A 13361-nucleotide genomic window follows, 5' to 3' on the forward strand; every position below is an offset into this window, starting at 1 on the left:
TTTTCTGATGAAGGGTCTAGGCCCGAAACGTCAGCCTTCCTGCTCCTATGATGCTGCTTGGCCTGCTGTGTTCATCCAGCTCTACACTTTGTTATCTCAGATTCTCCAGCATCTGCAGTTCCTACTATCTCTGACAACTTTAATCTCTTTGTTTTCTGGTGAGTGTCTCCAGGTGCTGACAACCTTGTTGGTCCTCACTCAGTCAAACTGCCAAAAAATACCTGTTTCTGTCACAAACTGGATAGCTATGAGATAAACTGACAGACGACCTTGATTTTTCTTTAATTCATTCATGGGATGAAGGTGTCATTGGCTAGTTCAGCAATTATTGCCCATCTCTAATTACCTAGAGGGCAGTTAAGAGTCAACCAACTGCTTTGAGTCTTGAGTCCCACGTAGGCCAGTCCAGGTAAGGACAGCAGTTTCCTTACCTAAACGGGATTGGTGAACCAGATAGGATTTTCCAACAATCGATACAACGTCATCATTAGACTCTTAATTTCAGATCTTTACTGAATTCAAATTCTACCATGGTGGGATTTGAACCCAGAGCAAAACATTAACTGGTGTCTGCATTAAGAGTCCAGCAATAATACCACTAGGCCATTGCCTCCTGTGAGTAGTATTGAACACTCTTTCCTAATTATCTTCAGCCCCATTTTTAGCGGTTACCTTATCTTTTGTTGCTCTGTAATGTTAAGTACTGTACTTAAGTCTATAATTAATAATGCTGTTCCAGTGTCTTTATCCAAATACAGTTTCTCAGAAAAAGAAACTGCTTCCTGTTGAATAGCTTTCACATGTTTAAATGACAACAGTTGGGATGATGTATAAGTTAATAGTGGTAGCAGCATATCACAAACCTTTGAGAGTTCTCTTGCTATTTGTGCTGAGATCAAGCACCAGTTGATCTCTTTGAGATAAATGAAAGCTGGCTGCTTTGTCACTGCTGTGATTTAACCTGCCTTCAAATTCTCAGCTCTTTGCTACAGTCCATTGGAAGTTTTGTCAGCTTCACAGCATGCAATATATATGATAGGAAATGGAAATGCGTTATTCGCCTCCACCAACATATTCAATATAGTAGTCACTATACTTCAGGAACACTTCACTTACTATAAAGTACACTGGGGTGTCTAGGTAAGCACCAGAAGGCTGGTTCAGTCTTTCTTTTACTGCTTCTTTCTTGCCCTCCTTACTTTCATTTATCTTCTTTCCTTTGTCCTTCCATCCCTCCCTCCTTTCCTTTCCTTCTCAAGTAATCGGTGCCTTACTTACAGTGCCTTATCCTTGTTTATAAATCCATCTATGGTGTTGTTACGTTTAGTGAAATTCCAGCCGAGATTGTACCCTTAGGTCTCAGAGCACGACTTGAAACCAGGACACTTTGACTGCCTCTGTGGCCTTACTATGTCTGTAATCTCCAGCAGTCCCACAAACCATGATAACTTTGCTTTTCTAATTCTGGCCTCTTGAGCGTCTCCAATGTTCATTGCTTAACCACTGGTGGGTGTGCTTCCAACAGCTTGAGCCCTATGCTCTGAAATTTCCTTCCTTCACCTCCGTGTCTCTACTTCTCATCCCACTTTGAAGATACTCTTTTCTACTTATTTGACCTATCCTAATATATTGATGCGTTTCTCTGTCACATATTGCTTCAAATTATTTCTGTGCCATAGGATATTTTATAGGTACTTTAGTATAGGTACGATTGGTTGTTATTTCCATCTCTTCTTTTCTTCTGTCATTTTCTTCTTTTCTGTCCCTTCTATTTACTTCATTTATTCTGACACCCAACTTTGAATCAAGTTTGTATCTCCAGGAGCCTATCAGCATTGATCTACCAGTTAGACATGATGGAGAGAGATATGTTCTGACTGATGATGGTAATTGGTTAGTGTCTCAACTAAAGTCATTAATGCCTGGTAAGATGTCCCCAGCAGAGTTGAACTGGTTCCTGAAAGTTAAACTTTAAGGATTATCGTTGTGATCACATATAGATATTTTCTAATCAACCTTACCATTTTATTCACTTGTGGGACATGGGATCCATTCTCTAGTTGCCCTTGAGAAGGTGCTGGTGAGCCATCTTCTTGAACCGCTGCAGTCCACCTGCTGTGGGTAGACCCACAATGCTGTTAAGAAGAGAATTCCAGGATTTTGACCCTGCCACAGTAAAGGAATGCTAATATTTTTCCAAACCATGATGAGATTCTTGGAGAGGAACTTGTTAGTGGTGATCCCATGTATTACCTACCCTTGTCCATCTGGATGTGGGTTTAGAAGGTGCTGTGTAAGGATCTTTGTTAAATTTCTGCAGTGCATCTTGTAGATAGTATACACTGCTGTTACTGAGTGACAGTGGTGGAGGGATTGGCTGTTGAATGTGGTACCAGTCAATTGGGCTGCTTTGACCTGGATGGTGTCAAGCTTGAGTGTTGTTCAAACTGCAAGCACCTAGGCAAAGTGGCAAGTATTCCATGACACTCCTGACTTGTGCCGTGTAAACAGTGGACAGGCTTTGGCAAGTCAGATAGTGAGGTACTCAGTGCAGGATTCTTGACCTCTGACCTGGTCTTATAGCCACTGTGTTAATATGGTGAGTCCAGTTGAGTTTCTGGTCAATGGTGACCTCCAGAATGTTTATGGTGAGGGATTCCGTGATGGTAACACCATTGAATTTCAAGGGGTGGTGGTTAGATTGTCTCTTATTGGAGATGGTCATTACCTAGCATTTGAGTGGCATGAATGTTACTTGCTATTTGTCAGATCAAGTCTGGATATTGTCCAAGTCTTGTTGCATTTGAACATTATCTGCATTCGTTTGAGGAGTCTCAAATGGTGCTGAACATTGTGGAATTATCGGTGAACATCTCCATTTCTGACAATATCATAGAGGGGAGGTGTTCAAGATGTTTTGACACACCTCTCGATCAGGTGGACTTGAACCTGGGTCTCCTAGTTCAGAGATAGGGACACTACATCTGTTACACAAGATCCTTGTAATCAATTCTATATATTAAATGCTTTTTTCTGATCAATCTGTTCACAAGTGTTATTACGCTTGTTTGTCACGGTTGGGACTTGAACCGGGGCTCCTGGCTCAGAGGTAGGGGCACTACTACCGGAGCACAGGAACCCTTTGTAATCACATGTTACCTTTTTAATAAACCAGTTCCGAGATGTCATCACACACCTCTGTATCAGGTAGGACTTGAACCCAGGAAACTACCGCTACACCGTTAGAACCTCCTAATCAATTCTTTTCTATTTCCACCCAGAATTGTTAGCACACAACCTGAGTGACCTTTCCACCACAACTTATTTTTTGTTAAACCAGCAAAAACACCCGTGTCTCCAATTCAAGGCAAAGCCCATTAAGGGCAGACTATCTAAGGTGAAGGACGTGTAGACAGAGAGAGAAGGGACTAAGTTAAAATGGAGTTGGAGGGGGAAGTGAAGTAGTCCATCCTGCGTAGTGCCTATCTCTCTCTAAACACACCGAGAGCATTGATGGATACTGTGTGCTCCCTCTCCAATGATACACAACCACGAGCATAACTATGCAAGAAATGAAGGCATCAGCAGAGATGACGCTCTTCATGGCCTGCTGCTAGGACCTGTTTATTGCCAGTCTGGCAAGGCTCAGCAACAGACCCACGAGGGAGGCCCTCTGCTGTGCTTACTCCCCTCCACACTGGATATCCAAAGATCTGAAGCGTGGGGCTGAAGTGCAACCAAAAACACAACACAAGGTTTTTCAACTAAAAGGGGAATGGAATCACCCCGAACCAATATGTATACATGGTCACGGACTCTACAGTGGCGCAGAATGAACAGTTGGGCTAAGAGTCTGTGAACTGTCGCAATGTGTGGATATAAGGGCCTGCTGCATGCAACACCCTCCACCCCAGGTGCCTGAGGGAAAGAGGGAGGACTCCTATGTAGAGAGCCCTCCACTGGGGATCCCCAGCACCCGGCAGCAGGTAAGCACACCAGGGCTGACTGGGCAACGGGTGTAGAGTCAAGGTGAATGGTGTGTGTAGCTGCAGCCTGTATAGAAAAAAAAATCCTTTTTGCAAAGTGGAAAGATGCACCATACATGCCCAAGATGTGGCTCAGGTTGTGGGTGTAGTCACACTTTTTATATTTTTTTATATTTAACCTACTTTTCCTAATCACCTTGTTCAGAGATGCTTTTACACACCTCTGAAGCGGGTAGGACCTGAACCCAGGTCTCTTGGTCCACAAGTAGGGATACTACCTCTGTGCCAGAGGGCCCCCCTGTCATCACATTTTCTGCACTCGCGATCTCGCTCACTCACTTGTGCAATATTTAGACTCATTGTTGAGCTAATTGACACCACTTATCCCCAATCCCACTCCAATTCAATGTTAACTTGGAGTTTAGAGGCTTTTGGGCTGCAGTGGTAATGTCACTACCTCTGGGCCAGGATGCCTGGGTTCACACCTCACCTGCCCTGGAGGTGTGTCATCACACGTCACATTGCCTGAAAATAATTCCGATCAAAGTGAGACAGCTTTCCCCGGCCTCTTGAGATCCGCCCAGGAAACCTTACTGGATGCTAGCTGTACTGGTAAGTTGGTGCCCCTCTCATTATCCTAGCAGCTGGATTTCTGCCTTCAGGATCCTGAATCCCAAAAAAGGCCTCTCACTGGTCAGTTTAATGCCTGACATCCAGTCAGGCTTCATCCTCCAGTGGCACATGTTTCCCATCAGTTCTTGACTTGACAAGCTGCATCTGAAACAATTCAATTAACTTTATAGACTCAGACAACATGGAAACAGACCTTCTCTTGAAGGTCTTAATATAAAGATGTCCAAATCCTCATCTCATTGTGGTCTTCTTATTCTGGAATTACTTCAAAATCTTGTCAAAGATATAAAATTGTGGTAGTTTTGATCTACAATGCAGACGTTTCCTTTTTATAAAGTGCCGTTCAACATCAGATGGAAGATCCTGTAGTAACGGACAGCTGTGGACAGAGGTTTAAGCCTTATCTTTGTCCGCCTAATGCAGCTTGTTGCAATTAATTTTGGTGAACACTATTTTTATTCTTGTCCTTGCTGTCCCTTCTCTCTTCATCCTGAAGGCATTGATGCCCTGCTTGCTTGATCACCAGTTTTCAAACAGCACATTATTTTTCCAAAGCATTTTTACAGTGAACACTTTTGCAGCAAGATAATCCATTAGAGACTGAGCCTTTCCTTGCGCGAGGTCCATGAATACATGACTGATGGCGCTCATTGAATAGCAATCTGGAGTGGGAGCCCTAGCCAAGAGTCTTACTCCTTTCGTGTGTGTGTCTCTCTCTGCCCCCAACATCTCCCTCCCTCCCAGCAGAGATCTGCTAACTCCTCTGATGGAGCCGATGGGATTTGTCATCTGTGTCATTAGTGGCGAGGGGGTTTGAATGGTTGCAGAGTCTTTACTTTTTAATGAATGAATGAACAGAATCTTTGACATGTTTATGTTAAGATTACTGTTGAATCTTTCCAAAGATATAGGTTACATTCTGAGATTTTGCATGTTCTCACATTTGTCAATCTTCTGAGTGAACTGATACATTTAGAGACACTATCTGATCTTTGCTGGCCTTGGGGTTTAATTTCATCTGCATTTTGACAAGTGACTGGACTGAAATCCTATTTGCATAGTTTTATCGCCTCCTTTAACTGATTTATAGTAAATGAGTTAAAGGTTACAGTCAATAAACAAAGTTAATGTGAGTGCATTAATCAAGCTGCTCAATATAATGTTCAAAGGAAGTTAAACCAACATCACTGAGGATGGTATCCAGAAATCTGACCTCATGTAGTGCAGCACAGATTCACAGAAATATAAAAATATTAGTAGGCCATTTGACCTTTCAGCTTGCTGTACCATTCAAGATGATCATGGCTGATCATACAACTCAGTACCCTGTTCGGACTTTTTCCCCATACACGTTGATCCCATTAGTCCTAAGATCTATATCGAATTCCTTCTTAGAAACATGCAATGTTTTGGCCTCAGCTGCTTTCAGAGAATTCAACAGGCTCACCACTGTCTGGGTGAAAGAATCTCTCCTCACCTCTGAATTAAGTAGTCTACCCTGTATCCTTAAAGTGTATGCAGCTCAACAGTTTATCTGAAGAATATTCTAACATTGCTGATTGGGCTTTTGTGGGCTTGTATATATGGAATCACAATTGTGGGATGTCTGGCCTTCAGGTGGAGTTCGAGATTGGGGATGGTCATATCAGGGAATGCTGATGTAGTTCAGTCCCTATATTAAAGATCCTTTTTGTTCTAAGTTTTATACTTTCATTATAAATTATTGGGACCATATTTGTAATCGGTACTGCTAACTTAAATTCAACACTCTAAGTGCATCAGTCATCTCATCCCTGAGTCAGAATGACACAGCAGATACTTCACTGATGGAGCATCATCTTTCTGATGAGTTGTCTGGTCTCCCAGGTGGATGTAGATTATCTGACAGGAGCTTTTTAAAGAAGACCAGAAGAGTTATCCTCCTTGTTCTGGCTAATTTGTCCCTCAACTAACATCCAAAAGCAAATCTATCTAGTCATTATTACATTTAATTTCTCAAAAGATCTTGTGTGCTAATTTGGCTACCAGGTTTCCTACTTTAGGTCAGTGACTGTACTTCGCGAGCATGTCAATGATTGCAGAGTACTTTGTGCAATCCTCAGTTTGTGACAGTCACTTTGTAAATTCAAATCATTCTCTTAATCATAGAGTCCTAAAGCACGGAAACAGACCTCCAGTCCAATCAGTCCATTCAACCATAAGCCGAAACTAAACTAGTCCCACCTGACTGCACTTGGCCCATATCCCTCCAAACATTTTTCATTCATAGAGTCATCCTTAAATACCACTTGGTTGAGCAATGTTGGCTCAAGAATGGAAGCTAGTGAACAGCAGCATCTTGGACAGGTAATCATGTGTGACTTGTTGAGACTAAAATTGTAGAACAGAACAATGAAGGCCAAATATAACCTGGTGGAGCTGGAGGAACACAGCAGGCCAGGCAGCATCAGAGGAGTGGGAAAGCTGATGTTTTGCGTCGGGACCCTTCTTCAGAAGAAGTCTTGAACCAAAACGTCGGCTTTCCTGCTCCTCTGCTGCCTGGCCTGCTGTGTCCCTCCAGCTCTACACTGTGTTATCTCTGACTCTAGCATTGGCAGTTCTTACTATCTCTGAATGAAGGGCAAATATTCTAATTCAGCAAATCACTAAGTGGGTTAATGCCTGTCTACATTTAGTGTTCAGAGAACTAGAGTGATGAGCATGTTAAACATTATCTTGCGATATCCGCTGATTGTTGGATCGCAAGTTTATTATTTATTTTAAAAATGTTATTTATTTAAAAATTAATCATACTTAGTCTCACTCCAGAGTTACAAGCAGAATCCAGCCCTCCCATCTCCCCCTGTCTTGTCTGGTTTTGCTAGAAAGAGATGATGGAATGCATGGAGTATAATTGGGAGCTTATTAGCATAAGTGAAAGTACAGCAAGATGCGTTCAGTAGGAGCATGTTAAAACTTAATATCTGCTGATAGAGTGCTTTGCCTTACAAGTTTGCAGCAGCAAAAGAAAAGATAATGAATATTTAATTCAGCTACTGGCAGTATACAAGTAGTTTTGTACAGCAGACAGAGTGGTGAAAAAAATAATTCATTCCAGTTCTGCAAAAAAGGGTGAGTTAAATTTATGTACAAAAACCTCTTCATTTCATTGAATTTTCACGCCATCTTGTTTGTTGCAGAGGATTTTTTTTAAACTTTCTAAAAGCTATAAAAAATGAAAACTGGACTTTAGCCACCACATCAGATTCTTAAACATAAACTGAGAGTACACAGCTGCTTTCAACATGCTACCCTCCTTCACAGAAACACACTCACCAGGGTGGAAAGATTTTATTTACTTGGCAGAATTTAATTGCATTAGGACCTTTGTACAGGTTTCATTTTAAGTAACATTGACTTAATCAATGTTAAAGGCTCAAAGACTTGGACAAAAATGTTTCTCAGTGAACGACTTTTGAACAATGAAGGGGAAAGCTAGGTAATAATTAGATCTCTGCTGTTGTCTACCAATTAAGTCTTGTAACCTTGCACTTTTGTGTGAAAGTGTACTGCAAAAGAGAATGTTAGAAGCCAATATTCTTTTTCACCCTTAGTCAACTTCACAAAAACATACAATCCTTTCATTACCACTTTGTTGTTCTTACTGGGAGTTTCTTGACCAGAAATTAGCTACCACAATTCCTATACTATCCTAGTGACTACACCTCAAATGTACTTCGGGGCAGCACGGTGGCTCAGTGGTTAGCACTGCTGCCTCACAGCACCAAGGACCCAGGTTCAATTCCAGCCTCAGGTGACTGTGTGGAGTTTGCACATTCTCCCGGAGTTTGCTGGGTGCTCTGGTTTCCTCCCACAGTGCAAAGATGTGCAGGCTAGGGTGGATTGGCCATGTTAAATTACCCCATAGTGTTCAGGGATGTGCCGGCTGGGTGGGTTAGCCATGAGAAATGCAGGGTTACAGGAATAGGGCAGGGGGATGGACTTAGGTGGGATGCTGTTCGGAGGATTGCTGTGGACTTAATGGGCCAAATGACCTGCCTTCATACTGTAGGGATTTTATGATTCTGTAAAGCACTTGAGACGTCCCACGATTGTGAAAGTGCTATATAAATGAAAGGTTTTCCTTAGTTTATCAAGGGCATGACTGGCAAACTGTTCAGATCTTTTCTACAGCTTCCTGAGTTTATAAAACTCCATGCTTTTCACAAATTTGAACATTGAAACAGAGAAAGTTTGACAAAAGGAAGTGAGGTTTTATAAACAGGAAATGCAGACATAAGATTTCAGGCATTTTAAACCAGTGTTTCAAAGTGCAAGGCACCTACTCCTCTCCACCAACCTGACAATGATGAAAATTGCCAGTGTGTAAAATAACAGCTCGCCTTGCAGCCAGGTATGGTCTCACCTACTTTGCTTGCCAGGCTTCAGTTCAGACCCTAGTCCTAAATGATATTCATCAGTTGAATGCATAGTTACTAAATGACCAATTGGTTACTCTGTCACTGTTAGCACACAGGGAAATACTGACAGCATACTGTGAGTAACAAAAACAAAGTTGCTGGAAAAGCTCAGCAGGTCTGTCACCATCTGTGGAGGAGAAAACAGAGTTAATGTTTCAGGTCCAGTGACCCTTCCTCAGAACTGATGGTGGCTGGGAAAACGTCAGTTTTCATGCAGAAAATAGGAAGGTGGGTGGGGTAGGGAGTAAACGGTAGGATAGAGCCCAAAGAGAGAGAAAGACAGTTGGACAGACAAAGGAGTTACTAACGATCAGGCTGGGAGGGTGAATAGTTGTTAATGCGGACTGTTAGTGACTAACAACAGGGGGTGTGTAATGGCAGGCTATGTGGTAACAAGGCCTGGTGTGTGGGGTGGGGGGCTGGGACATGGGAGAGTTTAGGCCCTAAAATTATTGAACTCAATATGGAGTCCGGAGGGCTGTAGGGTCCCCAAGCGGAAAATGAGGTGTTGTTCCTCCAGCTTGTGCTGGGCTTCACTGGAACACTGTAGCAAGCCAGAGACAGAGATGTTGGCCAGGGAGCAGGGTGGTGCATTGAAGTGGCAGGCAACAGGTAGTTCAGGGTCTTTTTTGCGAGCAGAACGTAGATGTTCTGCGAAGCAGTCGCCAAGTCTACGCTTCATTTCCCCGATGTAGATGAGACCACATTATGAGCAGCGAATGCAGTAGACTAGATTCTTCGAAGTGCAGCTGAGGTGTTGCTTCACCTGGAAGGTATGTTTGGACCCTTGGATACTGTGGACGGAGGAGGTAAATGTGCAGGTGTTGCACCTTCGCCGGTTACAGGGGAAGGTGCTGTAGGGCTGTGGGGAGGTGTTGGGGGTGAAGGAAGTATGGACCAGGGTGTCCCGGAGGAAACAGTCCCTGCGGAAGGCGGACAAGGGAGGGGACAGGAATATGTGTCTGGTGGTGGCATCTTGCTGGAGTTGGCGGAAATGGCGTCTGATGATAGTGTCAGTGGTGAGCAATTAAACTGGCAGTGGAAACTGTCTGTTGAATTGTTGCATCTATCATGGAATGTCACAGGGCAGGAAGCCTCATGCCTTGTTTGTGATGGGATAAGTGACTTGTTTATGACTGTAACTGTTTTAAATTTGTTACTTGCTCAGTTGACTGGGCAGATTTGCTGTGTGCTGTGTACATGATGGTGCGTCAGAACAACCCAGTGTCATTTCTGCCTGTATCTTTTTCCTCTTTGCATCCAGGGAAGTGATTGTTCTTCATTCGCCGTGCCTCCATTGCTAAAATTCCAAAGCTGTCTTTTTTTTTTAAGGGGACCGAGTCACAAAAACTCCTTTTGGAATTAGCCATTTGGAAACACAGGTGAGAATTTTTTTGGGGAAAGACTAATGAATAAGTTTTTTTCAGCATCTGACTTTTGTTTTCTTTCTCGCAGGCTAATGAAACATTTGCCTTTGTTGGGAATGTTACACACTATGCCAGAGTCTGGCTGAACATTTCCTCAGAAATCCGCACATTCCTGGAAGAAGGCAGGCTCCAGAATCGCATCAGCTGGCTACAGCAGGTGGGTACAGCTGTACACTGAATTACTTTGTAACACAGCAAGGTCTTTGAAACCGCAAGTGCAAATAAGATCCATTGATTTTTCTCCGCATTTCTGTCAAATGGTGACTGAAAAGCAATTGTTATAATCCTTTCAGTGAGTTGTCTGCTAGGGAATTGAGGTGATAGCAATTTTTATAATGACTTGAAAGGCATTAATATAACATACCATCACAAATCACCTGCCTCAGTAACGAAAACAGAAGTTGCTGGAAAAGCTCAGCAGGTCTGGCAGGCTGACGAAGGGTGGCTGGACTCGAAGCGTTTACTCTGATTTTTTTTCTTCACAGATGCTGCCAGACCTGCTGAGCTTTTCCAGCAACTTCTGCTTTTGTTCCTGATTTACAGCATCCACAGATCTTTCAGTTTTCACTTGTCTCAGTGTTTGAATTAGCTGGAACTCATCAGACTGCGTCGAGTGAATGAATAAATCCTTTCACCAACAGAAATCTATTTAGAAGAAGTGGAATTCTGTTATCCATTAGCATGATCAGAAGAGTTGCATATTGCGGGTTTGGTTGGCGTAAAAATGTAAATCAGTATGGAGAAAATAATCACAAGAAAATTTGCATTAGTCTAAGTGCATATTTGAAAGCACATTGATTTCTCTTACATTTCACTAGATTACTTTACAGTGAGGAGAGGATCTCAAAACCAAAGGCTGTTATCTGCTACTTACAATGATTGCTGCAAGATCTTAAATTTTAAGTTATAAATGTTTCCTTGCTTTCAGTTTCCGTTTCATTCCAAGTAGTGAAATCTTGGGAGAGAACACATTAAAAGACACCAGCAACCATCCAGTACTTGACCTGTCACTTGGCCTGTCTTGATGTTGAGAATGGGTGAACTGGGGATACTGTGACTAAACCTTCCGCAGTTGTGACGGATGTTCACTTGCAATTGCAAATCCTTATCTGTTTTACATATGGCCATATTTGCAAGTGTCCTGAACGACTACTGCCACCTCCGACCACCACCACCGGAGAATCCTCAGCAATACTATCATACTCTCAGTAAGCGTGCACATACTCTCATAACTTCCAAAAAGTATTACCCAAAACGAACAGCCCAACTCCTGTCTGGTTCAGTCTCAAGTCAGTGTCCTGGTTTCAGGTCCTTCTCTAAGACCTAAGGGTATAATCTCAGCTGGCATTCCACTGAACATAGTGAAGCCTTAGAGGGATTATAAACAAGGATGAGGATTTTAGAGTTAGGTTTATTGTCAAGTTACACAAGAACAGGAGTTCAGCGTAAAGTATGCAATGTCGCCGACACACAGCCCCACCTTAGGTACAAAGTAACTAGTTACAAATCTTAGGTACAATAAAAAGAGAAAATAGAAAAAAAAAGTTACACTACATCACAGGCATATACAGTATAAGTTAGGAAAATGATAAATAAGCTAAAAGGATAGACATTCCAGTCCTTCTGTAAGGGATTTTAAAATTAAGGCAATGATTACTTGAGCAGGAAAGGAAAGGAGGGAGGGATGGAAGGACAGACAAAGGAAAGAAGATAAGTAAAAGTAAGGAGGGCAAGAAAGAAGCAGCAAAAGAAAGACTGAACCAGCCTTCTGGTGCTTACCAAGACACCGCAGAGTACTTGTACAGTAACTGAAGTGTTCCTGAAGTATAGTGACTGCTTTAATGAACATGTTGGTGAAGGCTAATAATGCATTTCCATTTCCTATCATAAGTATTGCATACTGTGAAGGTGACAAAACTTCCAATGGACTGTAACAAAGAGCTGAGAATTTGAAGGCAGGTTAAATCACAGCAGTGACGAAGCATCCAGCTTTCATTCATCTCAAAGAGATCAACTGGTGCTTTACCTGCACTGAGGCACTCGGGAAATGCGAATAAAAGCACCATGAGATGTTAAACTAAGGTCAAGGATTAATTTAAATGATCCCAAAGCATGATTCAAAGAACAGCAATGTTTTATTTTCCCATAGGGTCCACTCTTGGACAACATTCCTTCTCAACCAAAACCAAAGAAATCATATCATTGTTTATTTATCCAGTTGCTGTTTGTGCTGTACCTCTGTAATGCCTTTTTAATAACAGTAACTATAGTTGATTGTCCATGAAGTCATTGGTTCATCCTGCGGTAGTAAAGCTCTCTATGCATGCAGTCCCTTCATTTCATTTTATTCATGTAGCCTACACACAGCTCTGTCAGGGATCTGCACTTTGTGATTTTAAAGCAAATCAATCTCTGCATCGAAGTCACAGCGATACTAAGCGTAGTGCAATGTTGCTGTCTAAAGATATGATGATGATGCAGAGGTGGTGGTGTTGGACAAGGTCAGAAATCACGCGACACCAGGTTATAGTCCCACAGGTTTATTTGACAACACAGGCTTTCAGAGCCTCAGTCCTTCTTCAGGTGTCAGTGAGAGAGGTAGTATCAGACAAAGAATTTATGGGAAAAAGATCAAAGGTTCATACCATTGATAAGGAGGTACTAAACAAACTGAAGATGCTGTTAAATCTTTAATCAGTTAGAAGGTTTTAACTGTATATGTATATGATTATAAATCCCTGAATTCCTCTAAAGTCACATTCCTGAGAGAACTAAAGGTTTTATCAATGTAAAGATGAGGTGACATTTTAAGTCAGATAATGCATGTTAGGTGTCAGAATCTGTTTGTGTTTTAG

The 13361-nt window shown here is 42.2% G+C and overlaps 1 protein-coding gene across 1 annotated transcript in view; it reads left to right on the forward strand.

The window, feature by feature from the left end:
* LOC125488259 (ATP-binding cassette sub-family A member 2-like) overlaps nt 1–13047 on the forward strand; it is a 30881-nt gene extending 17834 nt beyond the window's left edge. Inside the window, exons 2-3 of the mRNA XM_048621188.1 lie at nt 10535–10663; nt 11435–13047. Of these exons, the coding sequence (XP_048477145.1) occupies nt 10535–10663; nt 11435–11455 (150 nt within the window). The 3' untranslated portion in view covers nt 11456–13047. The remainder of the gene's footprint in view (nt 1–10534; nt 10664–11434) is intronic.
* The last annotated feature ends 314 nt before the right edge of the window (nt 13048–13361 follow it).

This window comes from Rhincodon typus, unplaced genomic scaffold (genome assembly GCF_021869965.1).
Source record: "Rhincodon typus isolate 14 unplaced genomic scaffold, sRhiTyp1.1 hic_rhity00000093, whole genome shotgun sequence".
Classification (NCBI taxonomy): domain Eukaryota; kingdom Metazoa; phylum Chordata; class Chondrichthyes; order Orectolobiformes; family Rhincodontidae; genus Rhincodon; species Rhincodon typus.